Below are 26,236 nucleotides of genomic sequence, written 5' to 3' on the forward strand. Positions count from 1 at the left end.
GCCTGTTTGACTCCAGAGAAATGAGAGATGTCTGGTGCTGTCTTGCATCTCCACATGTCATGCTGTTCAAGGACATCTAGAATTCAATATGCATATTCATATTTAGGGTTTAAATGTTGCTTATTTTGTTTGGGTCATGTAATTCGATGCCGAAACCTTGGTTAATGTGATTTTATTTTATTGTTTGTAAAAATAGTAACAACTCTTCTCACTCTGATTCAGGCTGAAATATAATAAGTGGCTCATTCACTAAGCACAAACAGAATGCATAAACCCATTCTTAAGGTAATTTAATGCAACAGTTTACATTGGAATGGTTTAATGAACCATTTACATTGAGATATCTTCTCCATGAATGAGGTTTGGGGTGTCATAACGGCACAGAAGGCCTGACCTGATAGCACACGACTCCTGCCGAATCTTTCTCCACCATGCCGACACAATTTGTCGTGCTATGGACCACTGCCTTAATCTGTGGAGAAACATGACAAAATGATTGGGGAAAAAAACAGCTCACTGGAAAATCTCTGCATCTGCAGAAGCTATCTGTGCAATTGCACAGAGTAAATGCCAGCAAGTTTGAAACATGTCATTGAATGTCAAAATCCCACCTTCTTTTTTAACCAACTGTTCCGAGGGATAAGCACGTAGTGGAAGAAATGTCAAAAGAATGTGTCAACTGCAACTTTTCATGTAAATAGAGATAAGCTCCAATTCGTTTCTCGACTCAGACGTATTTTTTAAAATCAAAGACCTGATGATGCATGTTCCTGTATCAGAAAAATGTCACCAAATATTTTAGAAAATGCTGGCCATTAAAGAGGGATACAGAGCAGGCATGATATTTTTAATCTAACTATACACCAATGTTCCTTTTATAATATAACACTTTAGTTAAGAGGATAAAGCAACAAAGCTTATACAAAAATATATACACTACTAGTCAAAAGTTTTAGATTTTTAATGTTATTTTAAAGAAGTGACTTCTGCTTACCAAGCCTATATTATCTGATCCAAAGTACAGCAAAAACAATACAATTAAAATTTTTAAAATAACTGTTTTCAAAGCTGAATGTTTAGCATCATTACTGTAGTCACATGATCCTTCAGAAATCATTTTGATGTTCTGATATGCAGATTATTATTATTATGTTGAAAACAGCCGAGTAGAAATTTTTCAGGTTTTTTGATGAATAGAAAGTTCAGAAGAACACCGTTTATCTGAAACAGATATTTTTTGTAACATTTATAAAAGTCTTTATCATCATCACTTCTGATCAATTTTTGATCATTTGTTTGCCCCCCAAAAATTATACTGACTCCAAGCTTTTGAATGGTATAGTGTATAATGTTACAAAAGCTTTCCATTTCAGATAAATGCTGATCTTTGGATCTTTCTATTCATCAAAGAATCCTGAAAAAAATTTTACTCAGCTGTTTTAAATATTGATAATAATAATAATAATAATAATAATAATAATAAAAACATAGCAAATCAGCATATTAGAATGATTTCTGAAGGATCATGTGACACTGAAGACTGGAGTAATGATGCTGAAAGTTTAGTTTTGATCACAGGAATAAATTACATTTTAAAAGATATTTAAATAGTAAAAATATTTCAAAATTTTAGTTTTTTCGATTAAATAAATGCAGGCTTGGTGACCAGAAGAGACTTTATAAAGAAAAAAAAAAAAAAAAAAAAAAAAAACACTAAAAATCTTACTGTTCAAAAACTTTTGACTGGTAGTGTATAAAGAATAAAAACTATGAACAGAATAATAATAATAATATTTTTACAGTTTTTATTTTTGATTTCAGAGAGGTTTTCATGATGTGTGCAAGCAGAACTGTATTACATATATAATATGCATTTTCAAAACTTTTTTATATCTAAAATGTCAGATTTGGCAATATAAGTGACAACGCATTTTATTAGTTATTATTAGAGTATTTTATTAAGGTATTCTGAAACAATAGTCTACAATTGTATATTGTATCATTGCAAAGGCTATTAGATAAACGTACAGTATTGGATTGTATACTGTATACTATACTTCATGGCATTACAGTTTGGAGATTTGCTGAAGACGAGTCATGTTGTTTGACACCGCTCGACCCCAGACTCTGAATCTGCTGACTCCTCCGTCGGGAGCTATGACCAGACGCACATGAGTCACAGGCCCACACTGCACCACAGAGTCCCCAGAAAACAAATGTCTGTGGTGTGCCTTCAGCTAGATGAGGAAGATTGCGATCACATTTACACAGAACAAAAAGGCATACAGTTGAAGATGAAGTCAAATGAAATTATCAGATGGTTAAGTCATACTTTTTGAGGAGGAAAAAGAATTCTCCACTTAGGGGTTTTGTCAGAGCGCCACTGGTTACGAATTAGGATGTTCTCCTCATCTGGGGTCAAACTGCAGCCCTCAATCTTGCAGGAGTCTGGGAAATTTCCTAAGGACAATGTTTGATTAAAAAAAATCTCTCATGCTGAACCAGGCTTCTATACAAACACTGTTTCAGATGGAAAATATTTAGCCAAAAAAATTGAAATATATATTAAGTACTTTCAGTACCTTTAAAGTGGTTGGTGTCTACCTCAATTTTACTTATGATGCCAGGATGTCCCAGTCTGAAAATAGCCCACTCAAAGCCTGGCACCTGTAATATGCCTTTCTCATCCACCTGAAAACCAATATATGGGATCAGTGTCGGATTTGACTGATCTCTGTGATGTTTTCTAAAATGACAAGACTGCTTTTACCTTTAAAACTTTGGGCCGATCCAGGCGTCTGGCTGTCTCCCATCCATCACCCATGTTGTCAGCCCTCCCTAGACCTACAGAGAAGCACACATTCAGACGATCACAAAGTACTGATCTAGATCTCCAAATCTCTCATGTTATTCCATAATCTTCTCTAAACAGTCATTAAATAGATCATTATTTATTTATTGAGAAGTGATGTGTGATACTCTCTTAGGAAGTTATTAAAAATGAAGTCTGGGAAACAGTCCAGACAGAGTTTTTATGATATGCCTGATTGAAAAAGTCTGTAAAAGTGGTCTGCATTTTAGATGCTTCTCTTGGCTCAACTGAACAAAAAAGAACCATAATGCCTCTCTAAGATGTTTTACAACTTGTCAGTTTAAAGGATCACTCACCAATCATATTGCGTGGGTGACCGTAGTGGGCATCGCTGAAGCCTACGCATACGCCTCCATTGACAAGGGCAACAAGATCCACTAGGTCTTGACTAGACACAGTGGACCAGTCCTTCTTCCCAATGCCATAAACTTTTAGCCTCGCAATGCCGCCATCTGCCAAACATCAAAAAATATTTAAAGCTAAGATGTAATTTTTTATGTCAAAACACTTTTTTTCCATTGTTTCTAGGTTAAAATATTTGAATATCCTGAGACAGCTATGTAGGCAACTAGGTACGTCCGTTTTCATGTTTAATAATAATAGTAATTGCGACTTTTTATCTCACAATTGTGAGTTTACATATTGCAATTCAGACTTTTTTTCTCAGAATTGCATGATACAAACTCACAATTATGAATTTTTTCTCAGAATTGTGAGATACAAACTCGCAAATGCGAGGTATGAAGTCAGAATTTTGAGATTTAAACGTAATCCTGTGTAAATCTTGTAATTCTGAGAAATTAGGTCAGAATTGCATGATATAAACTTGCAATTGCAAGTTATAAAGTCAGAATTGTGAGACATTAACTTGCAATTCTGAAAAATAAATTAGAAATCAGAATTAGAAAATATAAAATCACAATTTTGTGTTTATATGTTGCAATTCTGACTTTATAACATTTTCTCAGAATTGTGAAATATAAACTTGCAATTCTGATAACGTGTCTTTTTTTCCCACCTCAAATTGCGAGTTTATCTTTTACAATTTAGAAAAACATTAGAATTGTGAGAAAAAAGCCAGAATTGCGAGTTTTTATCTCGCATTTATGAATTAATTTTTCACAATTTGAGTTTATATCTTGCAATTCTGACTTTCTAACATGCAATTGGGCGATATTAAGTCAGAATTGTGATATAAACTTGCAATTCTGAGAATGTGTCTTTTTTTCTCCCAAATTGCGAGTTTTTATTTCACATTTGTGACTTAATTTCTCACAATTGTGAGTTTATATCTTGCAATTCTGACTTTATAACACATAACTGGGAGTTATTAAGTCAGAATTGTGATATAAAGCCACAATTCAGATTGGGAGTATATTTTTCACAAGTCTGAAAAAAAGTCAGAGTTGCAAGAAAATTGTGAGCTTTATATCTTGCAATTCTGAGAAAAAAAGTCAGAATTGTGAGATAAAAAGTCACAATAACCTTTTTAATTTTATTTAGTGGTGGAAACGGGCTTACATGGGCAACAGTAGGTTGATTTTTTTTTTATTCAGTTATGTTAAATTCACAATGCTTCATTAGGTTCTAAAGCCATTAAGTACACTGTCTAGTACATTATTTTCTTTCTGTCTGATTTTCAAAAACTATTTAGCTTCAAATCAAAGTTTGTAACACTGTTATTCACCTCATAGCTTACTAATTTGATTCATGGCTTAAAACACTTTAACAAAGACTTTTCTTTTTAATTCCTTTGTGAAAAATTCTTCGAGAACGAAGGCCATTAAAAAAGTGTGCAGGCACTGTTGTGCTCTGTTGTGTTAACTTAGGCCAGGACTAAATGACCAATCAATGGTAGGAAAGGTTTGATGGCTAGTGCCATAAAAATCATACACTGTTTCAACAATTTGCCGAAAGAGTCATGCAAGCACCTTAGGCAAGAAATCAACCTCCAGTAAATAAAACACCACATAAAAAAGTGAAATACATATAGTACTAGTTTTTAGGTGGTATATAAATAAAACATTAATATTTTATTATCATTTTACAACCCTTCATTTGTATTCATTTTACAAAACAAATGGCTCTCCAAGACGCAGCTCTGCTGCAGCATCTCTCCCCAGGCCGTTTTTTTATTATGAATGATCACATTGTCTTTTTTGTTATTTTTTTAAATTGCACTGAATGATTCATGTTGTGGAAGCTGTATTACCTGGATACATGTTAAGGCGGATATGGGTAACTCTGTGCGGGTAGGTGACGTTCAGGTAGTTGTGGCATGATTCAGAGTACCCCGGCTTCAGCTTTGTCATCGGGACAAGCTCTTTCCAGCTCTCAGAGTTAAGCTGTTCAACATAAATTCAAACCGAGTCCCTCAGAAATACAGACTGTAGATTATATGCATGAAAATCTAGTGCACTGAATGATGGTTTACACCTGTGCCACAGCTTCAAACTGGCTTGGGGAAGCTGCCATGCCTATACGATCTCCTTCGAGAGTGAATGATGGCATCTGATCTGATTTAAATGTGACATACATTAGATATATAATGAAGGTAACCTTATACTTCTGGTTCTTAAAGGCCACGGCCATAGATACCCACCAAGACACGCAGCTTGAATGGAGGCGTATGGTGCATAGTTCCCCGTGAAGAAGGATGTGTCCACATCAAAGCCATGAATAATTCCTGGAACTCCTAACTGAATGATGCACCAGTCGTGACCTTTAACACAAGATGAGAGACACATGCATCTTTCATGAGACCTCCGAAATCTGTTGTAAGTATAGACAGAGCACTCTTTGAGATTACAAAACATGCCCTGAAAGCCTGATCAGATGAGGAAGCGTCTCAGTATTGCAGTACATCTTTCTCTCATGCGTTCATTTTACAGATCTTCAGAGAGACTGGATGGATGAGAGAAGGATGTAGCCTGCAGCTATTCTGCTCTAATTCATCCAGCCTCAATGGAACTAGAGCTCATTAGAGAGAAATGAGGAACACACAGAGCCCCATTTCACAGTTTTACTGTGAACTCGCTTTGATTTGTGCAAATGGACTAATACCTGGAATTCTTTTCCTCCTGGTTTCCCAGCCATCCATCCATTTTCCGTACTCAGTAAACGCTGAGGGTATGAATTCTGGAGGGTCTCTCTTTAAATAATTTCATATCATTTTATGTAATACCAAATAACACTAGAAAATGTTGAACACGTGAATATCACCAGAGGAGGATTTTACCTTCAAAAGATTTCTAGCAGGGGCAAACCACTCATCTGTAGCAAAAATCACCTTTAATGACAATGTTAGTAGTTTGTTAATCAATTTCGCTGAGCAAATGCAAACTAAATATGAATATCAAAATACACATAAGGTGATCCCTGGTGAAAAAAACAGCATATGCTGGTAGGTATGTTTTGATGCTGGAATGCTGGTTAGGTAGGTTTTGATGCTGGTTTAAGATGGTCCTTTGCTGGTTTATGCTGGTTATGTTGCTGGTCAAGGACCAGCATGAACCAGCAAAGGACCAGCAAAAACCAGCAAAGGACCAGCTTAAACCAGCATCAAAACCTACCTAACCAGCATATGCTGGTTTTTTCACCAGGGATAAGACATTATTTATTTCAAATGTTCCCATTTTTACCTTTCCTCCGGCTGTTTCACATGCGAGGTTGTTGAACTGTAGAAAGTGTGGTTGGCTGCTGGTCTCCTTCTGCACTGGTCGATTTGCCATGTTTGTGATTTGATTTTAAATGTTATGTTGAATTTGAACTTGAGCTTTCGTTCGATATTAACTACAAGTACCCAAGCAGAAACAATCGCTAATTCTCCGCGATATAATAGGTCGACTAGCTATGCTATTGAACAAACGTTACCCTCTCCAAAACAAAGTTTCAAACAGAGCAAAGTCCACTATCTTGATCAACAACTGTCACGTTGAGTATTATGAAAGCACAGTGTAATCTCGAAACATATTCGTGGGTCGTTTATAGTAGCCTAACATAGTTAATGGAAAAGTAGCCTTTAAATTGTATTTTAAATTTCTACTAAAATAACCTAATACTACATTACTATTATATTTTCCCAACCACGTTAGTGAGTGTCTGGAAAAACAGCGCCCTCTGTTGAACAACTACTGGCCTGGCACAATATTCACCGTTATTTAACACACACAAGGTTCTTTTTTATGCAACATTTTATATATTTTAATATAGATTGGGTGGGGTGTTTCTTTACAATCACACGAAAAACAGATACAATTTACAGTGCTCGATTATGAGGTATAATTATTCATTTTGTATCGAGCAAATTGTAAAACATTTTAAGCGGCGCACAAGTTGCTAAATCAAGACTACAGTGACCACAAGGAGGGGCATTTATCTACTAGAACAGGTCTGTGTTGCCAAGCCCCGCTATTTTAACACTTTACCCGCGGATCGTTTTTTACGCCCCCGGGTTGAAGAACCGTCTCCAGTAACGTGATGTTTAGCTCCTGAAATTCGAATTTTACAAGGGGAGCCCCACCAGCAAAGGTGTATTTTACCCCTGAAACGCAATTGGGCAGTTTTTGTTGTTAAAAACCTGGCACCGCTAGACCTGAGGTCTCCAATCTGAGGTGTCCTCGAGAGTTTAGCTCTAACTTGCCTCAATACACCTGGCTTTAAGTTTTTTTATGCCCGGTAAGACCTCAGTTAGCTGGTTCAGATGTGTTTAATTAGGGTTGTAGCTACACTCTGCAGAATTTAGTTTACTTCTAAAAATCTGTTGCACAAAACCCAAGAAAATTAGTCTTTCAGTAAGCTTGCAAATGTAGAATGCCCTCCAAAAGTTTGGAAACACCTCACGCAAAGTGTGGTTTTGCATGATATCAGTATAAATCTTTATCATTTTTCATCAAGACCAGCAATAATTTTCATTCTGATTACATAATAATTGCAATATGTACACATCGAAGTCAAACATGCCCCTTTGTCAGCTGTAATGCCTGGTTACTGGTTTAAACTTGGCCCAGGTTTTTAAAAGATTTTTGGATCAGCACGCCTTTATAGCTTCAACAATTGATTGCTAGTTAAGTTTACAACACAATGAATTTAGGCCCAGATTATGCAGACCTGTAATAGCTGCTAATAAAGGATATTTTGATGAATTGAAAATTCACATTTTTTTCTATGTATAAATAGTAATATGTTTTCGTAGTTTGTGTTGTCCCTTATCAGTGCAAAATTATCACAAATTAAAAAGAATTCATGCCAATGTTGTCCAAAACCCCACTTTAAGGCACTTCCTAACTTTTGGAGGGCAGAGTACATAATGAATTAGTTCTACAAAACAAGCTTGTATCGTTGACCCATTGCACTTGTAAGATAATATAAAAAAAAAAAAAAAAAAAAAAATACAATTCTCAATTAATTTGAGGGGAAATTGACCTTTTTCGATTAACCTAAATAACATTAATTTCCATTCTAAAGCTAATACAGGACATTGACCAACATACTATCTGCATATGATTTCTGTCAATTAATAAGGTCTTAATATAGTCACAATCTTGGCTGCTGGGTGGCCTGGTTTATATCATGTCTTCTTATCACCATATCTTCTGGGAGTCATGATCAGGACAGAGACTAGTTTGAGCACTATAAAAGATACTTCATTGAGGCCTTTATAACAACAGGGTCAAAGCATGGGCCCCCATCCACAATGGATCTTCTCTACCTTGCGTTTTGTTAGACTTAATCTACTTCACAATAATGCACAAACAAGAATAAGTGATTGCTATGACCTCCTTCCTTTGCAGAACATGTATCTGAGTATATTGTATTAGCAAAAGACAGGTCCACATACTGTCAGAAATCACTCAATGACTTAACAAAATAATAGAAAAAAAAAAAAAAAAAAAGACAGAGAACATGACAGTAAACAAATTTATTTTGTCATCTGCACTTTACAGTTGGAACTCTGGGAACTCAAATACCACATCCTTGCCTGTGAGCTTCTTGTAGACACCAGAAAAGGTCTCAACCTGAAACAAAACCAAAATTAGCTTGGTTACTTATAAAATGCAAATATCCAGTTAAAAAAAAAAAAAAAAAAAAAAAAAAAAAAAAAATCCAGTTAAATTGATTTGACATCCAATTTAAACATCTTAAAACAAAGATAGAGCACACTAATTTATACATTTTCAAAAGGGAAAACTTTTCAAAGTTAGTCACAAGGATTAAAACTGAGAATGCTTAAATGGCAATTAAGCAAAAATCCTAAAAATAGCACTCCCACTCTGACCATTAATAGTGTGCACTGCATGGTTTACCTCCCCAGTAACGGCCCAAAGGGCTCTGGGAAGATGTAGGAATATACAGGACGTCGTCCACACCAGCCATAGGCCGGGGACAAGCTTGCTATCCAACGTCATGGAACGGGACTGTACGTCATGACACCGAAGTGCTACGCTCCCTTACGCCACACGGACAGAGCCAAATGAGAGCCATCTCACAGGATGTCCACGTTGGGTAATTCAATTTTATTTATTTTAAAGAGAGTAGTACTCACTTTGTGTTCAACATTGTTTTGCTGTGCCTTGTCGAGGTGGACCTTGATGAGCCTGCTGCTGTCCAGTTTCACGCGAATCCTTTTGCCAACAATCTCGCTGGGGAAGACCAGGTCCTCAAGGATAGCGTCATGCACGTTAGTCAGAGTTCGGCTGAAAGGCAAAACACAGACTGATGAACCCTAAACTTCTCCACTAAACAGAAGTTCATGTAACCCAAAAACTAAGCATCTTAAATATAACGGTTTTGGTTGTGCACTGCATGGTTTACCTCCCCAGTAACGGCCCAAAGGGCTCTGGGAAGATGTAGGAATATACAGGACGCCGTCCACACCAGCCAGAGGCCAGGGACAAGCTTGCTATTCAACGTCGTGGAATGGGACTGTACGTCACGGCACCGAAGTGCTGCGCTCCCTTACGCCACACGGACAGAGCCACATGAGAGCCATCTCACAGGATGTCCACGTTGGTTGCTATACGCTAACAGGCTAATCAGCACAACACTTATACAGGAGGCAAAATCACACTGAGGAAGCAAGCGCTACTAACCCTGACTCTGCAAAAACAGCTTCCAAAATGCAACAAGACGACATTTACCTCCTGGGACGCTTCTGCTTGTTTTTTGTGCGGCTTTTCCTTGTGGGTTTAGGCAGGATTCTTCTCTGAAAGACAAGACCAATAAAGGTTAAAATCATTGCTTTGGTGGTCAACATGCTAATTCTTCAGCAAAAACAACACCGCTGTTGCTCTAGAAAGCATGTGCACTGCATGGTTTACCTCCCCAGTAACGGCCCTAAGGGCTCTGGGAAGATGTAGGAATATACAGGACGCTGTCCACACCAGCCAGAGGCCGGGGACAAGCTTGCTATCCAACGTCGTGGAACGGGACTGTACGTTATGGCACCGAAGTGCTGCGCTCCCTTACGCCACACGGACAGAGCCACATGAGAGCCATCTCACAGGATGTCCACGTTGGGAAAATCAAATCACTCTTAGACAAAGTCATGCTACAATGTTTAAAGGACATTAGGAAATCACTTAATGTGCATTTTTCATCCCAGTGCAAACAAGAACCTAAAAAGGATGTTCAGTTGGATATATATATATAATTTTTTTTTTTATATATATATATATATATATATATATATATATATATATATATATATATATATATATATATATGTGTTTCCCCTTCAGGTTGGGGGGGGTGCTACTTAAGATGCAAATAAAGAGGGACATTTTAAAATCAAAGCTATTTGATTGGACAAACCTAAATTTTAAATTTGTGCATGTGCAAAATGTAATTGGACAACTGAAAATTTTAAATAATCCAGTGTCGTTGTGCAGGTTCGCACAAATCAGAAGTTTAATTGTCAAATTCGATGCAGTCTAGATATACAAATTTAATATTATCCAGTCAAATTTCTCAGGTGTGCACATTTCAAACATTTGTCCAATGGAATGTTCTCTAAACTTAAACTGTGCAAACCAATGAAATATTATGGCTTGCATAAACTATGGCCTCCAACCTAACAGACACGGACTAAGTGTCCATTTTAAATAGGATTTCATCAGATCTTTTGAATTTTTACTACTTACAATAACTTCTCTATTTTAATGTATTTTAAAAAGTAATTTATTCCTGTGATTTTAAAACTGAATTTCTGGCATCATTACTCGTCAAATGATCCTTCAGAATTCATTGTAATATTCTGATTTCCTGTGCCAAAAAAAAAAAACAAAAAACAAACAAAAAAAACAACAACACATTCATTGTTGCTGAAAACAGCAGAGTACAATTTTTCTTAGGTTTCTTTGAGTAGACATTATAAACATCTTTATAATCACTTCCAATAAATTGAAAGCATCTTTGCTAAATACAAGTTTCAATAAATTTGACTCCAAGCTTTTGAATGGCTAAGTGTATAAATGTTACAAAAACTTTTTATTTCAGACAAATGCTGATCTTTGGATCTTTCTAATCAAAAAAAGAACACTGAACAACTGGTTTAAATATTGATAAAATGTTTCTTTAACAGTAAATCAGCATATTTGATTTCTGAAGGATCATTTGACACTGAAGACTTTAGCTTTGATCACATGAATAAGTTATAAAATACATTCAAATAGAAAGCAGTTATTTCAAATAGTAGAAATATTTTACAATATTAATGCTTTTGCTGTTTTTTTTAAATCAAATAAATACAGGCTTGGTGAGCAGAAGAGACTTCTTTAAGAACAATTTAATTTATAAAGTTCAAAAACTTTTCACTGGTAGTGTACATTACACCAACAGCCAACCATTCTATATTAAAAACACAGATGCTCAGAAAGGACAAGACTTACCTGTGCGATGAACACCACATGCTTGCCGCTGAATTTCTTCTCCAGCTCACGCACGAGCCTCACCTGGATCTTCTGGAAAGACTTCAGCTGGGGCACAGGCACAAAGATGATGATGGCTTTCCTGCTACCACCAACCTCGATTTCCTGAGAGACAGAGAGAATCAACAGCATGAAATTACAAGCGCATAAATATATGAATAACCTAGCACTCAGCAAGGGCCAGTACAGTTAAGTGCATGTGCACTGCATGGTTTACCTCCCCAGTAACGGCCCAAAGGGCTCTGGGAAGATGTAGGAATATACAGGACGCTGTCCACACCAGCCGAGGGCCGGGGACAAGCTTGCTATCCAACGTCGTGGAACGGGACTGTACGTTATGGCACCGAAGTGCTGCGCTCCCTTACGCCACACGGACAGAGCCACATGAGAGCCATCTCACAGGATGTCCACGTTGGTCATGTCAATCAGTACAAACAGCTACTTATTCTGATGCTGCAATATTCATTCATTGCACTAATCCAAAATGAATGAACCAGCAAGGATTTTACCTTAGCAGCAGTGATGTGCAGCTCCCTCAGCTGAGCCTTCAAATCAGAGTTCATCTCCAGCTCAAGAAGAGCCTGCATTAAAACAGAAAATGACAGCTTATCATTAAAGTCTACAGATGCATGATCACAATTCGAAAAGAGATGATGGTATACTACACCTGGGAAATGCCAGACTCAAACTCGTCTGGCTTTTCGCCATTCGGCTTCACTATTTTCGCGCTAGTACTGAACATGGCCTGTGTCTGAAACACACAAACAGATTTATATGAATGAAAAACCACACAGTAGGAACTGCTCACTTAAAAGTGAAAACTGTCCAGTTTACCAACTCCCATGTTGCTCCAAACCTAAATGTACATCCTCAGACACAACCAACTTCAGTCTCCATTAACTTCCAGTTTATGGAGAAAAGTAAGTGCAATGAAAGTGAATGTAGACTGAAAGAGTCAACCCGTAACATCATTGTTTGTAGTCCGCAGAAGCAACTCACTAAGGCTTAGAACAACATGAAGGAGAGTAAATGACAATATAGAATTGTAAACTAGGCTTCAAATGACATACAACCTGCTTCGTCTGCTAAGGTGAGCAAGGTGACATACTAAACACTAGAACCTATAATACCAGTTTCAGAAATATTTAGTTATATACCTCAGAATTTGATAGAAATATCGATATCTAACTTAATTATCCTAACTTCAAGCTGTTCTCTGTAATTCACCAGCTTCTGTTAAGCAGACTATTGCGGCTAACTCTAAGCATGTTCTTTAGCATAGCGTTAGCACTGACTAGCTAGTACAGAATAACTGTATGTACATTACAAACTTAATTCTACCGCATATATAGCCCTTCGAGATATTATATTGTACTCTATATAGGCATTTTAGACTATCTTAGAGCAGCACATGGGGCCCAGTAGTACTACAGTACAGACACGTCTGCTAGCATATCTTAAATATACACATTTCTACTTTTAAAATAGCCATCCATTCTCTAATGCACTTGTATCTAACGCATCACTGCCTAAACATAACATTAAGCTCTTGCATGGACACAAATATGACTTAAATCAGACATTTTAACTTCATATCTCTTTAGCTGGGCACATTCAGTAGTCTCACCTCTTTCAACGACGGCCTGGGAAGAGGCCGTATACTCGCGAGAGGCCGGTAAAAGCGCGTTGGTGTGTTGCATGATGGGAAATGTAATTACCATCCCGGACGCAGAGGGCGCCCAGCGCCCGCTGTTACTTTTTTTTTATTTTTTTTTTTTATTGAACATACTGAATATAATATACATATACAGTGGCACTAACAAATGTAAGCAAACAGATACCTAGCAAGGCACATATCTAACAAAACAGATACAGAGTACCAGTAAAAATTACATATATTCTGTGAAAAGGATCAAAAAGAAAGGAAAAGGAAAAATAAGTAAATAATAATAATAATAATAATAATAATAATAATAATAAGTGTAAATCGGGGTCTTTTCATCCCTCTTCATGTAAATCAAGTTTTCTTATTATTTCAACAAGTTTCTGGGCCTCGCCCGCTGTTACTTATGTGTTGTATAGTAGTGTGATAGAACAATTTATCATTCCCAAAAAGGGCACGGAAGTATTTTTGAGAGTCGTTGAAAAACTTCCGATGTTCAAAAGATTCATTGTTCTTTGACTTACTAAAAAGATCCGGTTCATACGAATCATTCTTTTTTTTTTTTTTTTTTTTGCAAATTCAAATATTACAATAATGAAGATGTAACACGGGGCAAACGGACATCAAAAACTCAAAGATGTTGTACAACTGACTCAAGGATTTTAAACGTTTTAGAAGCCTTTGAGTTCAATGGTTTGGACACATTGTTAAAAGAGGCAAAAAAAGACTTTAAATCAGATGAAAACAATCTAAAGTTAGGTTTACAATGAATAGTTCTGGCTTTATGAAGGTGAAATTTACCCAGAAGATAAAGCAATAAAACAGTATGGACAAGATTACTGTCTTTAGATTGAAAGTCAGACAAAAAAATTATAGGTTCTGTCATTTCTAACATTTTGTTACAACAAAAAGATATTAATATGGTAACTCTTGACCAAAAAGACTTGGAGAATGGGCAGTGACAAAACAGATGTAAAACAGATTCTTCATCAGTATTACAAAATGAACACAAAGAAGATATATTTTCAGAGAACCTGCTCAAGAACAGATTACAAGGGTAGTATCCATGAACAATTTTGAAATGGAGTTCTTTAATTTTACTTGGAATAAAAAAACTGTGGGGAGAGGTCCATAAGTTTTTCAAATCAGAGTCCAGAAAACATATTCTCCATTTAGATTATGCTTTTGAGGGACATCCTGGAGTTGAAGAAAGAGAATTTCTGATAAAAAAAAAAAATTGTTGCATTTTTTATCTAATACATCAACTCCATTGAATGCAAGTGTAGGAAAATGATTGTTTATACAGCCATAACATAAATGAGCTTTAAACAAAGTTTTCAAACTGACAGGTATACTTCTAATCACCTTATTAAAATCTTTTACTGAGATTGTTGCACCTTTTAATGACACAAAATCAGGAAAGGAAAGAAGGTCCCCATAAGCATTGAATAAATCAGAAACAAAAAAAAATATTTTGATTCACCCATTCAATGAAAAAAAGTGATTTGTTCCCAGACAATATATTTTCATTGTTCCAAATAATACATGTGTGCACGAATCATTCTTTGTATTCGGACTACTTTGATCGCGCAGTATGTTCGTGCTTAACTAAAAAGAATCGGTTCATAAGAATCATATGTTGGGGAATCGTACTGCGCTATTCGTTTTGTATGTTTTCGACTCACTAAATTAAATTTCTCTCTTAACGACACAATAGTAAATATGATCGATGCACTGTGACTTAATGCTTTCATTATTAGGGGTTCGAGCACGCGGTGCTGAAACCCTATTGTAATTGTAAGGATTTTTTTTTCTGCCGTAAAACTGATCGTGCAGACCAAACCGTAAGTCCTAGAGACTTCAAACTTGGCCAGATGGTAGACCTCAATTTGGGGAGAACCTATCAAAGTCTCAGCCCAATCGGCCTGTGGCGCTACAGCGAACAAAATTGCAAAATCGCTCATAACTCCTAAACCGTTTGTCGTAGACTCAAAAAAATGAAGTTTGAGCACCTATTAGACAAGGTTAACGGAGGCCGATCGGAACGAAACTCACTGGGCATGTTCGACTGATGGCCCTAAAGGTCTGTAAGAATTTTGAAAGAAATCGGCCACTAGTTGGCGCTAACGAGATTTTTTGCCTCTGTAATCACATGGTGTTTCACACATCCACACAATATGCATATCATTTGATAGATCTCCTCATGATGAACAACTTTGCCTCAAGAATCATTGCTGTCAATCAAATTGTTCATTAAATATTCACAAATATGTTAAAAACCTACTTTTGCGAACTAGTCCTAGGTTTTTCGCTTAATCGCGATCAAACCACTGCTGTTTTATTCTCTGGACTCTCTAGATCAATAATTATCAAAAAAAATGTGGAATTTTGTCCTTCGGTTTGCTATAACAGTGTAATTTACAAAAGGGGCGTGGCCACATATACCCAAAAGCCTATAAAACCTAATCGAAAACTCAAAACTTTACAAAAATTGGAGAGAACATGTGTCAGGTGAGTCTTAACAAGCATGCAAAGTTTCGTGAAGATCGGACCATAGGTGGCGCTATAACAGTTAAAAAGGCTTCAAAAACATAAGCTGTGTATGGTAAATGGCTTCAAATGGCTAAACAAATGCTCATATATTCACACAAACACTAGATCTTCATATCATTTGATAGATCTCCTCATGATGAACAACTTTGCCTCAAGAACCATTGCTGTCATTCAAGTCGTTCATTAAATATTCACAAATATGTTAAAAACCTACTTTTGCGAACTAGTCCTAGGTTTTTCGCTCAATCTCGATCAAACCACTGTAGTAATATTCTCTGGACTCCCTAGATCAATAATTATCAAAAAAAAGTTAAACTTTTGACTCACGGTCGCAAAGGGGCGCCAAAACGTTCGAAAGAGGCGGGGCCACTTTTACTAAAATGGCTATAACTTTTGAACAGAATGACATATCATCACCAAACTCAGAACACATGTGTACAAGCTAAATCTGTGGTAAAATCCAAAAAATTGCGGAGCTTGACCACTTGGTGGCGCTATAAGAGCAAAAATACTTAAAAATGGCAATAACTATGCAACCGTCAGTCCAATCAATCTGAAAATTGGCATGCAGTGTCTCTGTCCAATGTGCCATAAAGGTCAATGAGGATATTGGTGTATCTCAAAAAACATGGCCGCCATTGGCCAATGAAGTTTGAGCACCTATTAGACAAGGTTAACGGAGGCCGATCAGAACAAAACTCTACTGGGCATGTTCGACTCATGGCCCTAAAGGTCTGTAAGAATTTTGAATCAAATCGGCCACTAGTTGGCGCTAACGAGTTTTATGGCTCTTTAATCACGTGGTGTTTCACCCAACCACACAATGTGCATATCATTTGATAGATCTCCTCATGATGAAGAACTTTGCCTCAAGAACCATTGCTGTCAATCCAATCGTTCATTAATTATTTCCAAAAATGTTAAAAACCTACTTTTGCGAACTAGTCCTAGGTTTTTCGCTCAATCTCGATCAAACCACTGCAGTAATATTCTCTGGACTCTCTAGATGAATAATTATCAAAAAAATGTGGAATTTTGTTCATCGGTTAGCTATAACCGGGTCATTTACAAAAGGGGCCTGGCCACATATACCCAAAAGCCTATGAAACGTAAACGAAAACTCAAAACTTTACGAAAATTGGTGAGAACATGTGTCAGATGACTCTTAACAAGCATGTAAAGTTTCATGGAGATCGGACCATAGGTGGCGCTATGACAGTTAAGAAGGCTTCAAAAACACGAAATTTCAAAAGTAAATTGCCTTAAATTGCTAAAACATGCTCATATATTCACAGAAACACTAGACCTTCATATCATATGATAGATCTCCTCATGCTGAGCAACTTTGCCTCAAGAACCATTGCTGTCAATCAAAACGTTTATTAAGTATTCACAAATATGTGAAAAACTTACTTTTGCGAACTAGTCCTAGGTTTTTCAGTCAATCTAAAAAAAAAACCACTGCAGTAATATTCTCTGGACTCTCTAGATTAATAATTATCAAAAAAATGTGGAATTTTGTCATTTGGGTAGCTATAATGGGGTCATTTACGTAAGGGGTGTGGTCAAGTGCATGCAAAAGCCTATATCTTCAAAGTAAAAATTTAAAACTTCACAAAACTAGGTGAGCACATGTGTCTTATGATGCTAAAGAGGCATGGAAAGTTTCATGAAGACCGGAGCATAGGTGGCGCTATAACAGTTAAAAAGGCTTAAAAAAACACAAAATTTCTATGGTAATAGGCCTCAAATTGCTAAAAAAAAATGCTCATACATTCACACAAACACTAGATTTTCATATCATATGATAGATCTCCTCATTCTGAACAACTTTGTCTCTAAGACCATTGCTGTCAGTCCTAATGTTCTTTAAATATTTGATATTATTCATAAAAAATTTTTTTTTTAAACTAGTCCTAGGTTTTTGACTCAAAATCATTAAAACCACTGCAGTGCAATTGCACTGGACTCTCTAGATAAATTATTATCAAAATTTTTTTGAACATTTGCATTTGAACAGCGATAACAGGGCCACTTAAAAAGATGACCATGAACCGCTGTACCCAAAAGTCTGTAAAACCTAAAAGAAAACTAAATTTCACAAACCTAAGTAAAATCATCATCATTTGATTGTAAGTAAGCATACATTTTATAGACATTAGGCAAAAAAGGCAATGTAACAGTTACAAAGCTTAAAAACAATGGATCTCTCTTTAAAACGCCAAGAAATTGCAACTATAGCCACTAGATGGGAGTAGAAGACCACTGATGGGTCATTGAAATGACTAGAACAGTGCTATTCATGGTTGGTTTTCAGTTCATTTCAATTCACGCATAGACTAAATCACTGTTATAACATTTCAAGTCACAATTAGTCAAAGTTTAACACTTCATTTAAACAGATATATCATATTTGACAATAATACAAGATTATGATTACAATGAAACCTGAAAATGATGTATAAAATCTTAAAAAGACAAGACTTGCACTAAACATTTTGTCACCACAAATCTCTGATGTGCAACAAAATGTGTGTGTGTGTGTGTAGTAATGCTTAATGAACATTAATATAACAGTTTAATCATTTAATTTCTGTGTTTGTGTGTTTGTGAGTGTATTCTACGTCATGCGTTTTAGTGTTAGCCATATATTTTGGGTTGGACTACATCCTAAATCCACACAACCTTAAAGGCCTTATTTGCTCAAACCCCGATAATTGCTGCTTGCAGCTATATTTATTATTATTATTATTATTATTATTATTATTATTATTATTATTATTTAAAACAGTTGAGTACATTTTTTTAGGATTCTTTGATGAATAGAAAGATCCAAAGATTTATCTGAGCATTTATCTGAAATAAAAGGCTTTATACACTATATCATTCAACAGTTTGGAGTCAGTATTATTATTAATAATAATAATTTGAAGAGTTCAGATGCAAAACCAGCTAAAAGCCATCTTGGTCAAAAATGAGATGATGCTGAGTGAATTCTCCTGACACATAGTATACGTCCATCAAATACTTTTACTTCAAACTCGATAAATTCCAGCCTCAGTCCAATCAGAAGTACCAGTACTTACATAGAAACCTATACAAAGTAGCCAGAAAGAAATGCTCATTTTAAAGAAATCAGACGCCAGATGGATTTAGAGGCTTTTGCATCCGAACTCTTCATTTATTTATTTATTTTGTGATTTATTTATTTATTTATTGTGGAGGAAGGGATTATAGACATTAATATTTTTATTTAGCAAGGATAAATTGATCAAAAGTGATGATAAAGATTTATAATGTTACAAAAGATTTCTATTTTAGATAAATGCTTTTCTTCTGAACATTCTTTTCATCAAAGAAACCTGAAAAAATTATCTTCAGCTGTTTTCAATATAATATTAATAATAAATGTTTTTGAGCAGCAAATCAGAATACTAGAATGATTTCTAAAGGATGATGTGACTGGGGTAATGATGTTAAAAAATAAGCTTTGAAATCACAGAAATAAATTACGTTAAAATATATTCAAATAGAAAATAGTTATTTTAAATAGTCAAATATTTTAAAAATTTTACTGTTTTTGCTGTACTTTGGATCAAATAAATGCAGGCTTGGTGAGAAGAAAAGACTTTTTTAAATACATAAAAAAAAACAAAAAAAAAAAAAACAAACTTGCTGTTCAAAAACTGACTGGTAATGTACTCTCAGAGGTTTTCTCCTGCCTCATTGCAATATCCACACTCCACTTCAGATGGTGGCGGTAACGCTCTATGAACTAGACTGGAAAAGCCAGTAAGAAGAAGCAGCAGCGAAGCTTCAAAGCCTTTAGTCAGCTGACCGGTAAAGTAAAAGCAGTAGATACACATGCAGCGGAAGTTTTGTAAACGCAGTGAAAAATCACTGAATCCATAAACAATTTTGCGAAATATTTCGTCTTTGTCAGGTTATTTTTTCTATGGTCATTTCTTTTAAAAATGCCTCCACTAAAGGATACTGACGTGTTTACTCTGCTCTAAGCAGAGACTATGTTAAGACTGCCTGGGTTTCTTAGTGTTGTACGCAGGGCTCTCTGTGACGCCGCAGAAGAAATGGGAAAGAAGGGTAGCTTTTTCTACGCTGTGAGAAAAGGATTTAGACCGGGAGTGTATCAGACATGGTGAGCAACTAAGTTATACGATATCTATTTTGTATTTGTGAGCGCATTTTGCATTGCCTTTCTTGACTACATATTTCTCGTCTTAAAGGGAGGAATGTAAACATCAGGTGGACAAGTTTCCTTCTGCGGTTTTTAAGAAGTTCGCTTCTGAACAGGAGGCTTGGACCTTTGTGAGGAGCCAGTCAGCTGCACCATCTTTTGGGAAACCAAAAGGTAATATAATAAAAGGGTGTAAGTTTATTTTAAAATAACAGATGTTCAGTACACACCCTTTGTGAAAATCCGCCATGTTATGTGTGCATCATTACGTTTTTAGGTGTGTAAGGGAAAGTGGACAAGATGTTTTATCGTCTTAATAAGCAAATTAGTACTTAATTTTTGTCATGAGATCATAAATTGAGCAGCTGTGCAGGATGTGCACTGTGACTGATTTTAATGCTAAAAATGTTTTTGCATGTTAGTATTCAAACATGCATCTTAAGCGTTAGTTATGTTTTATTAAACAAAGCACTGGCCATATTGGAGATATTCAGACACAAAAAAAAAAAAAAAATCAGCATGGATTGCACAGTAAATGTACTACTGAAAACGTTGTTCTGCTAATTTATGCTGTCTAAACATGGAAAAAATGTGTGGAAGCTGATAAATTGTATAGAGCAGAACTTCGTAAGCAGGAAACGTGCAATATTTTGACAAACTAAAGTTAATAGGTGGTAAAGATACGTACAAGCAGTATTAGCTTAATATTTCACCTACCTGACCATAAATAAGAACAAAGACGAATGTTGTCAAGATCCTTACTTTGGAAATCAGCAGCAATAATCAGCAAAATATGCAAGTTTCGTTCAATTCAGTGGCACTGTTTACGTTAAGTGCCGCCTATTGATGATGTGTCATGACAACACTCTATATAAGACAACTAATGTAAAAAAAGTGGCACAACTTACCCCACTTGTTCTTACCTTGTCTCCTATGACTGATCAGAAGTTATTCATTTATTTTATTCATTTTCTCCCATCTTTTTGCCTTCACCAGTTTATTAAATGGCCCTGGCTATAACTAATGAATCAAAATACGTCATGAAATCTGAATTCACCATAATTAAACGAATTGATGAAATGATGTTTAAGATAAATCTAGGTGGATTTTAGCATGTCACACTGCAGCAATTATTCCTGATCTACTCAGATAAATGTGTATCCATGTATTGATAGACTGCTAAAACATACTAACAAACTATAATGCAAGAGATTGACATTTGTTTCCATTTAAGGATGTGACTATGAGGTCCTGCCTCCTAGAAATGTGCCTGATGCCTCAACGGCTGTTCCCCTTGGAAGAAAAAGGACCCATGAGGACTCTAATGATGAGGGACTGTCCTATCCAAAACGAGTGAAGCTCATTGAGGTCCCACAGCCAAAGACAGCTGCAGCTAGTAGTGATGGATTTACATATATGGGTAACTGTTGTGTACTATAGTCTTACAGTAGATAGTGGCAATTATACACAAACATTTTTACCATAGGTTTTACTGACTATTTATGGGGTACCATAGTAAAATGTTCCATTTTTTACAGGTGATGCTGTAGTAGTATACACTGATGGCTGTTGCACAGCCAATGGCAAACAAGGAGCACGTGCAGGAATTGGTGTATATTGGGGTCGTGATCATCCACTGTAAGTCATTTGTGATTAATAGCATTCTGAAAAAAAAACTTCAGAAAACTATTCTTTAATGTGTGGTGTTTAACATTTTCACAGTTTCAGAATTGTCTCTCTCTCTCTCTCTCTCTCTCTCTCTCTATATATATATATATATATATATATATATATATAATTGTTTTAACTGTTTCCTCAGTAATGTGGCTGATAGGCTTCCAGGAAGACAGACTAACCAAAGAGCAGAATTGCAGGTAAGAACAGTGAGGTGCTTACAAGCAGTGTTCTTTCTTATTCCCTTTTATAACCATATCATTAAACTTTTCATCACAGGCTGCTTGCAAGGCACTTGAGCAAGCCAGAGAAAATAATTTTAAAAAGGTTGTGCTATACACGGACAGCAAGTTCACCATTAATGGTATACGTTCCCTACTTTTCTTTTAAAATACTTGTGAAAATGTCTGGTCATAAATCAGTGGAGTACTTATTTATTACTGTTATTAAATAGATATTTTTTGAATTTCAAAAGGCATTACAAGCTGGGTAAAGACTTGGAAGTCTAATGGCTGGAGGCTTAAAGGTGGTGGGGCCATAGTCAACAAGGACGACTTCCAAAAGCTGGATAAACTGAATGCAGAACTTGAGGTCGTATGGGTATGTTTCAATCTGTACACACAGTTATGTACAATATGGCATCTGCTAATCAGTTTGGGCATTTCAAGCATGATGTCCCAGCCTTTGTGTATAAACATTCTTTTGGGATGTAAATGTGCAGATGTGGACATTTTCACTCCATCATTTTGACAAGCACACAAAGAGAGATGCCTTGCATATCTGCATAATTTTTGCTGATGCTGATGATTAAGGATGGAAAGTCTAATCAGAGCAACTGATCTATTAGGAATGCAGTGATTTATATCCATTAAATTGTCTGGAAGTAATATTTAACTCATTCTGAATGTAGGATTATGAATACACTACCAGTCAAAAGTTTTTGAACAGTAAGATTTTTAATGTTTTTAAAGAAGTCTCTTCTGCTCTGCAGAAGTCTGCATTTATTTGATCTAAAGTACAGCAACAAACAGTAAAATTCTGAAATATTTTTGCTATTTGAAATAACTGTTTACTATTTAAATATATTTTAAAATGTAATTTACTCCTGTGATTTCAAAGCTAAATTTTTAGCATCATTACTCCAGTCACATGCTCCTTCAGAAACCATTGTAATATTCTGATTTTCTGCTCAAAACATTACATTTATTATTATGTTGAAAACAGCTGAGTATATTTATTTTCAGGTTTCTTTGATGAATAGAAGATCGATTCAGAAGAACAGCTTTTATCTGAAATAGAAATCTTTTGTAACATTTTAAATGTCTTTATCATTACTTTTGATCAATTTAAAGCATCCTTGCTAAATAAAAGTATTCATTTCTAAATTTTTATATGTATTTAGCTTTTTGAAGAAATTTGTGTTTGTAGCATTTTTTGCTGTGGTGTGGATTTTTGTTTTAGCATGCATGCTTGCCATTATGCAATGAGTGATGAAACAAATGCAACGACTGCTAATAAAGAAATGTACCATATCTCCTCCTCTTCATTTCTAGATGCACATTCCTGGTCATGCTGGGTATACAGGCAATGAGGAAGCAGACAGACTGTCCAGAGAGGGAGCAGCAAAGCCCCCATGTTAGTCCACTGTTGTTATGCTCATTTTATAATCATACATTATATCTAGGTGCCTAGGACGAGGTTGTAGTTTGTTTGCCCTCAGTGGCTAATGCACTTTTTTTATTTTAGTTGTGCAAGTGTTGTAAAGTTGCAAAAAACACTTGAAACAAGTTTTCTTTTCTGAAGAGCGATGCTTATCTATTAAATGTTTGTTTTTGATTGTTCTGTCAATTAAATTGTCATATATATTGTTCCTGAGATTGATTCCTGGTACTTATTTTTCCATCTCTCACAAACATAAGCACTTGCAACATTTTTGGGGTGCATTACAAGTGACCAAAATAATTGTAGTGAGTTTACCGGTGTAAGTTTCCAACTTGGCTAATATTCTGCCACCGTAATGCATTATTGATTCTTTATGTCTGAGTGCGTCACTTGCTCTCTTATTTTCAGAAAGATGTTTTCTGGCTCTAAAATACATTGATGCTGAAATGCCTCAATATGAACAGCAGGTGTCACTGCAGTTCATGCTGAAAACTTGGAGTTGAATACAGATTTTATCTTTACAAAAATCTTGCTTTGTTCTTAAGTTATTACTGAGCCTTTCCCATCTTCACCTGGGTTAGTGAACTTAATTATAATTTTATTATGTTTTTTGTATTTTACCAATTTTCTTCGTAGATCAGGAGAACTTCATGCAATTCCATCCAATTTGCTTTATCCAGTTACTATTTAAATCTGTCAAACCTTTGGTTTGGCTTCTAAGATTTTCAAAGTATATGTATTTTTATAATTTTAAGTCTATATAATTAAAGATGTATTTGTACCACAAGTCTTATCAAAATACCGATTTATGTATTCCTAAGAAGAAAGAAGGTCATTCAGGTTTGGAAACGGATGATTACAGAATTTTCATTTTTCTGTCTTTTTACTTTTGAACAGTGAAAACCTTGGCCTGTTGTTCGTGATCAGTGCTCCAGAAATTCTCTTAGTGCTGTCATTTATTTCAAGCTATATAATGGTGCTGTCCGATTCTCTGCTTTAAGCCAGCGTCTAGACAGAAGCCTTGAGTGTTGTCTTAAATACAGATAAGCCGCACAGCAGGCTGAGGAGGAGAGAAAACATCATCTCTTTCATGAAATAAACAGGTGAGAATCTCAACACCAGGACCTCAGCACGGTCCGTCCTGACCTTCGCTTGCGGAGCTCAGCTCCTCCGAATTCCCACTGAGATCCAAGACCTTCAGAGTGGGATGTGTGGTCAACAGTTATAGGTCAGGAGACTCTGATTGTCCTTGCCTGGCGAAAACAAGGAGGATTTAGTTCTCATAACCTTTCACAGCTTCTGGTTGCTTGAGCCTACCTTGTAGGGCAGATTGTCGGATGTCTGCTAAAAGTCTCCTTGGAGGTCTTATTTTGGTATCTGAAGATAAAAACTATTCTCAAGCCAAATGGGGAATGTAGATGAGCTCATTTTGTAATATTTATAGAAGTTAGATGTTCCAACTGCTAACGTTTAGAACTCATCTGAAGGCTGTTTGATAATCAAACATGGTGATAATTTGTTGGAGATTAAGGGAAGGAGGAGGCACAGCAAAAACACCCCATCATTACAGCACATCTGGTCTCTGCTCTCTTCAAAAACCATGTCACAGCTGACTCGGGCCCTCAAATCTGGAAGGAAGTGTAGGGGAATTTCCACTAATGAATCCAACAATCACACGATGAGGCCTCTTTGTGCAGGGACTTCAATGGAAGCCACATTCGGAGCAGGCACAGCGAGTCACAATCAAAGGCACCGGCAAGCCGTTACCACGGGAGCAAAGCTGCAGCTTGTAACCGAACAGACATCTGTTTCCATGACAGCTGTCTGGAACGGCATCAGCCTAACTAACTGCTGCCTCAGAACTAGTCTGACTGTTTGATATCTCTTGCGATAAAGACAGAGAAGATTCTGTCAGAAACCCTCGCCGCTTGTTGTTGTGATGCGCTAATGCGAAGAGAGAAGTTTGCGTTTGTGTTTATTTTGTTGGGCTTTGAAGCTGCCGGAATCAGAGGCTGCAAAATAGTGAAAGGGAGAAGAAATGTACCCGAGAGAAGTAAACATATGGAGCGAACTACCCCGGTGTGCTCGACGGAAGCCGCTTCAGAGCGACGTAGCTTCCGCGAAGGATGCAGTGAAGACAAACTACTTAAGTACAAGTTAACAACAACATTTTTGACATGTTGATTACAGCAAAATTAATTTCCGTTCTTGCCTTGTTATATTAAACTAGAAATCCAAATATCTGGTCCTATAGTGAGGCACATAAAATGTAACACGTAAACATTAAAATACCTCCAAACGTGAATTACGTAATCAGATTACTTTTTTCAAGTAACTAGTAAAGTAGCGCATTACTTTTTAATTTACAAGAAAATACGAGTTACTTTTTCAAACAAAAGTAAATTTATTGATTAAAAGCTCTCCTGTCCCCATATTGAGAGAAATCGGGAGTAAGATGTGACTTTAGTTCTAGAATAAATACACACGCACACAAAACAGATTCAGTTTTCCTCAGAATTAATAAAAACAATTAAATGCAAAATGAGGCAAACTAGCAACAATTAAATATGTTACATAATACAAATATCCTTTAATCCCGACCTGACCTTCGATGATTCAATTCAACTATATTAATAAGCAAAATTTACAAACAAACTAACATTTGTTCTTCTCTCTCTCTTTTTTTTTTT

General features: G+C 36.0%; 3 protein-coding genes and 4 non-coding genes across 8 annotated transcripts; 1 reads left to right on the top strand and 6 right to left on the bottom strand.

Annotated features, from left to right (window-relative positions):
- Nucleotides 1–1,788: 1,788 nt before the first annotated feature.
- On the bottom strand, nt 1,789–6,966 carry allc (allantoicase). Its single transcript, XM_051138671.1, has 11 exons — nt 6,514–6,966; nt 6,111–6,161; nt 5,936–6,023; nt 5,475–5,594; nt 5,309–5,388; nt 5,085–5,217; nt 3,169–3,324; nt 2,771–2,844; nt 2,583–2,691; nt 2,333–2,460; nt 1,789–2,237 (listed from the first exon to the last, which is right to left on the bottom strand). The coding sequence occupies exons 1-11, from the start codon at nt 6,601–6,603 to the stop codon at nt 2,067–2,069; spliced, it is 1,200 nt and encodes a 399-aa protein (XP_050994628.1). The 5' UTR covers nt 6,604–6,966; the 3' UTR covers nt 1,789–2,066.
- A 1,811-nt stretch (nt 6,967–8,777) lies between these two features.
- Nucleotides 8,778–13,498, bottom strand: rps7 (ribosomal protein S7). The gene is made up of 7 exons (XM_051138672.1): nt 13,427–13,498; nt 12,467–12,550; nt 12,309–12,380; nt 11,761–11,904; nt 10,012–10,076; nt 9,417–9,567; nt 8,778–8,889 (listed from the first exon to the last, which is right to left on the bottom strand). Exons 2-7 carry the CDS (start codon nt 12,539–12,541, stop codon nt 8,812–8,814), a joined length of 585 nt encoding a protein of 194 aa, XP_050994629.1. The 5' UTR covers nt 12,542–12,550; nt 13,427–13,498; the 3' UTR covers nt 8,778–8,811.
- On the bottom strand, nt 9,156–9,376 carry LOC127151888 (small nucleolar RNA SNORA73 family). The gene has a single exon (XR_007824988.1). It is a non-coding gene; the product is annotated as a small nucleolar RNA SNORA73 family (small nucleolar RNA).
- LOC127151883 (small nucleolar RNA SNORA73 family) lies at nt 9,664–9,884 on the bottom strand. The gene has a single exon (XR_007824985.1). It is a non-coding gene; the product is annotated as a small nucleolar RNA SNORA73 family (small nucleolar RNA).
- On the bottom strand, nt 10,170–10,390 carry LOC127151887 (small nucleolar RNA SNORA73 family). The gene has a single exon (XR_007824987.1). It is a non-coding gene; the product is annotated as a small nucleolar RNA SNORA73 family (small nucleolar RNA).
- On the bottom strand, nt 11,995–12,215 carry LOC127151886 (small nucleolar RNA SNORA73 family). The gene has a single exon (XR_007824986.1). It is a non-coding gene; the product is annotated as a small nucleolar RNA SNORA73 family (small nucleolar RNA).
- A 6,326-nt stretch (nt 13,499–19,824) lies between the features above and the next one.
- rnaseh1 (ribonuclease H1) lies at nt 19,825–23,759 on the top strand. 2 transcript variants are annotated; one of them, XM_051137756.1, is made up of 9 exons: nt 19,825–19,958; nt 20,067–20,171; nt 20,260–20,384; nt 21,445–21,630; nt 21,749–21,848; nt 22,030–22,084; nt 22,164–22,248; nt 22,360–22,484; nt 23,438–23,759. In XM_051137756.1, the coding sequence occupies exons 2-9, from the start codon at nt 20,104–20,106 to the stop codon at nt 23,522–23,524; spliced, it is 831 nt and encodes a 276-aa protein (XP_050993713.1). In that variant the 5' UTR covers nt 19,825–19,958; nt 20,067–20,103; the 3' UTR covers nt 23,525–23,759. The 2 variants fall into 2 exon arrangements, with proteins under 2 accessions (XP_050993713.1, XP_050993712.1); XM_051137755.1 differs by having other exon boundaries at nt 19,862–20,171.
- Nucleotides 23,760–26,236: the final 2,477 nt, after the last annotated feature.

This window comes from Labeo rohita, chromosome 20 (genome assembly GCF_022985175.1).
Source record: "Labeo rohita strain BAU-BD-2019 chromosome 20, IGBB_LRoh.1.0, whole genome shotgun sequence".
NCBI classification, from domain to species: Eukaryota; Metazoa; Chordata; class Actinopteri; order Cypriniformes; family Cyprinidae; genus Labeo; species Labeo rohita.

Bases quoted from the DNA above. Each gene is read 5' to 3' on its own strand.
- allc (XM_051138671.1), bottom strand. From the start codon at position 6,603: ATGGCAAATCGACCAGTGCAGAAGGAGACCAGCAGCCAACCACACTTT. The intron at 2,692-2,770 runs GTAAAAGCAGTC...ATTGGTTTTCAG, and splicing joins ATCGGCCCAAAGTTTTAAAG to GTGGATGAGAAAGGCATATT. The intron at 2,461-2,582 runs GTACTGAAAGTA...CATTGTCCTTAG, and splicing joins AGACACCAACCACTTTAAAG to GAAATTTCCCAGACTCCTGC.
- rps7 (XM_051138672.1), bottom strand. From the start codon at position 12,541: ATGTTCAGTACTAGCGCGAAAATAGTGAAGCCGAATGGCGAAAAGCCA. The intron at 12,381-12,466 runs GTGTAGTATACC...GTTTTAATGCAG, and splicing joins TTGAGTCTGGCATTTCCCAG to GCTCTTCTTGAGCTGGAGAT. The intron at 10,077-11,760 runs GTAAGTCTTGTC...CTTGTCTTTCAG, and splicing joins ATGTGGTGTTCATCGCACAG to AGAAGAATCCTGCCTAAACC.
- rnaseh1 (XM_051137755.1), top strand. From the start codon at position 20,041: ATGTTAAGACTGCCTGGGTTTCTTAGTGTTGTACGCAGGGCTCTCTGT. The intron at 20,172-20,259 runs GTGAGCAACTAA...CTCGTCTTAAAG, and splicing joins CCGGGAGTGTATCAGACATG to GGAGGAATGTAAACATCAGG. The intron at 21,849-22,029 runs GTAAGTCATTTG...CTGTTTCCTCAG, and splicing joins TGGGGTCGTGATCATCCACT to TAATGTGGCTGATAGGCTTC.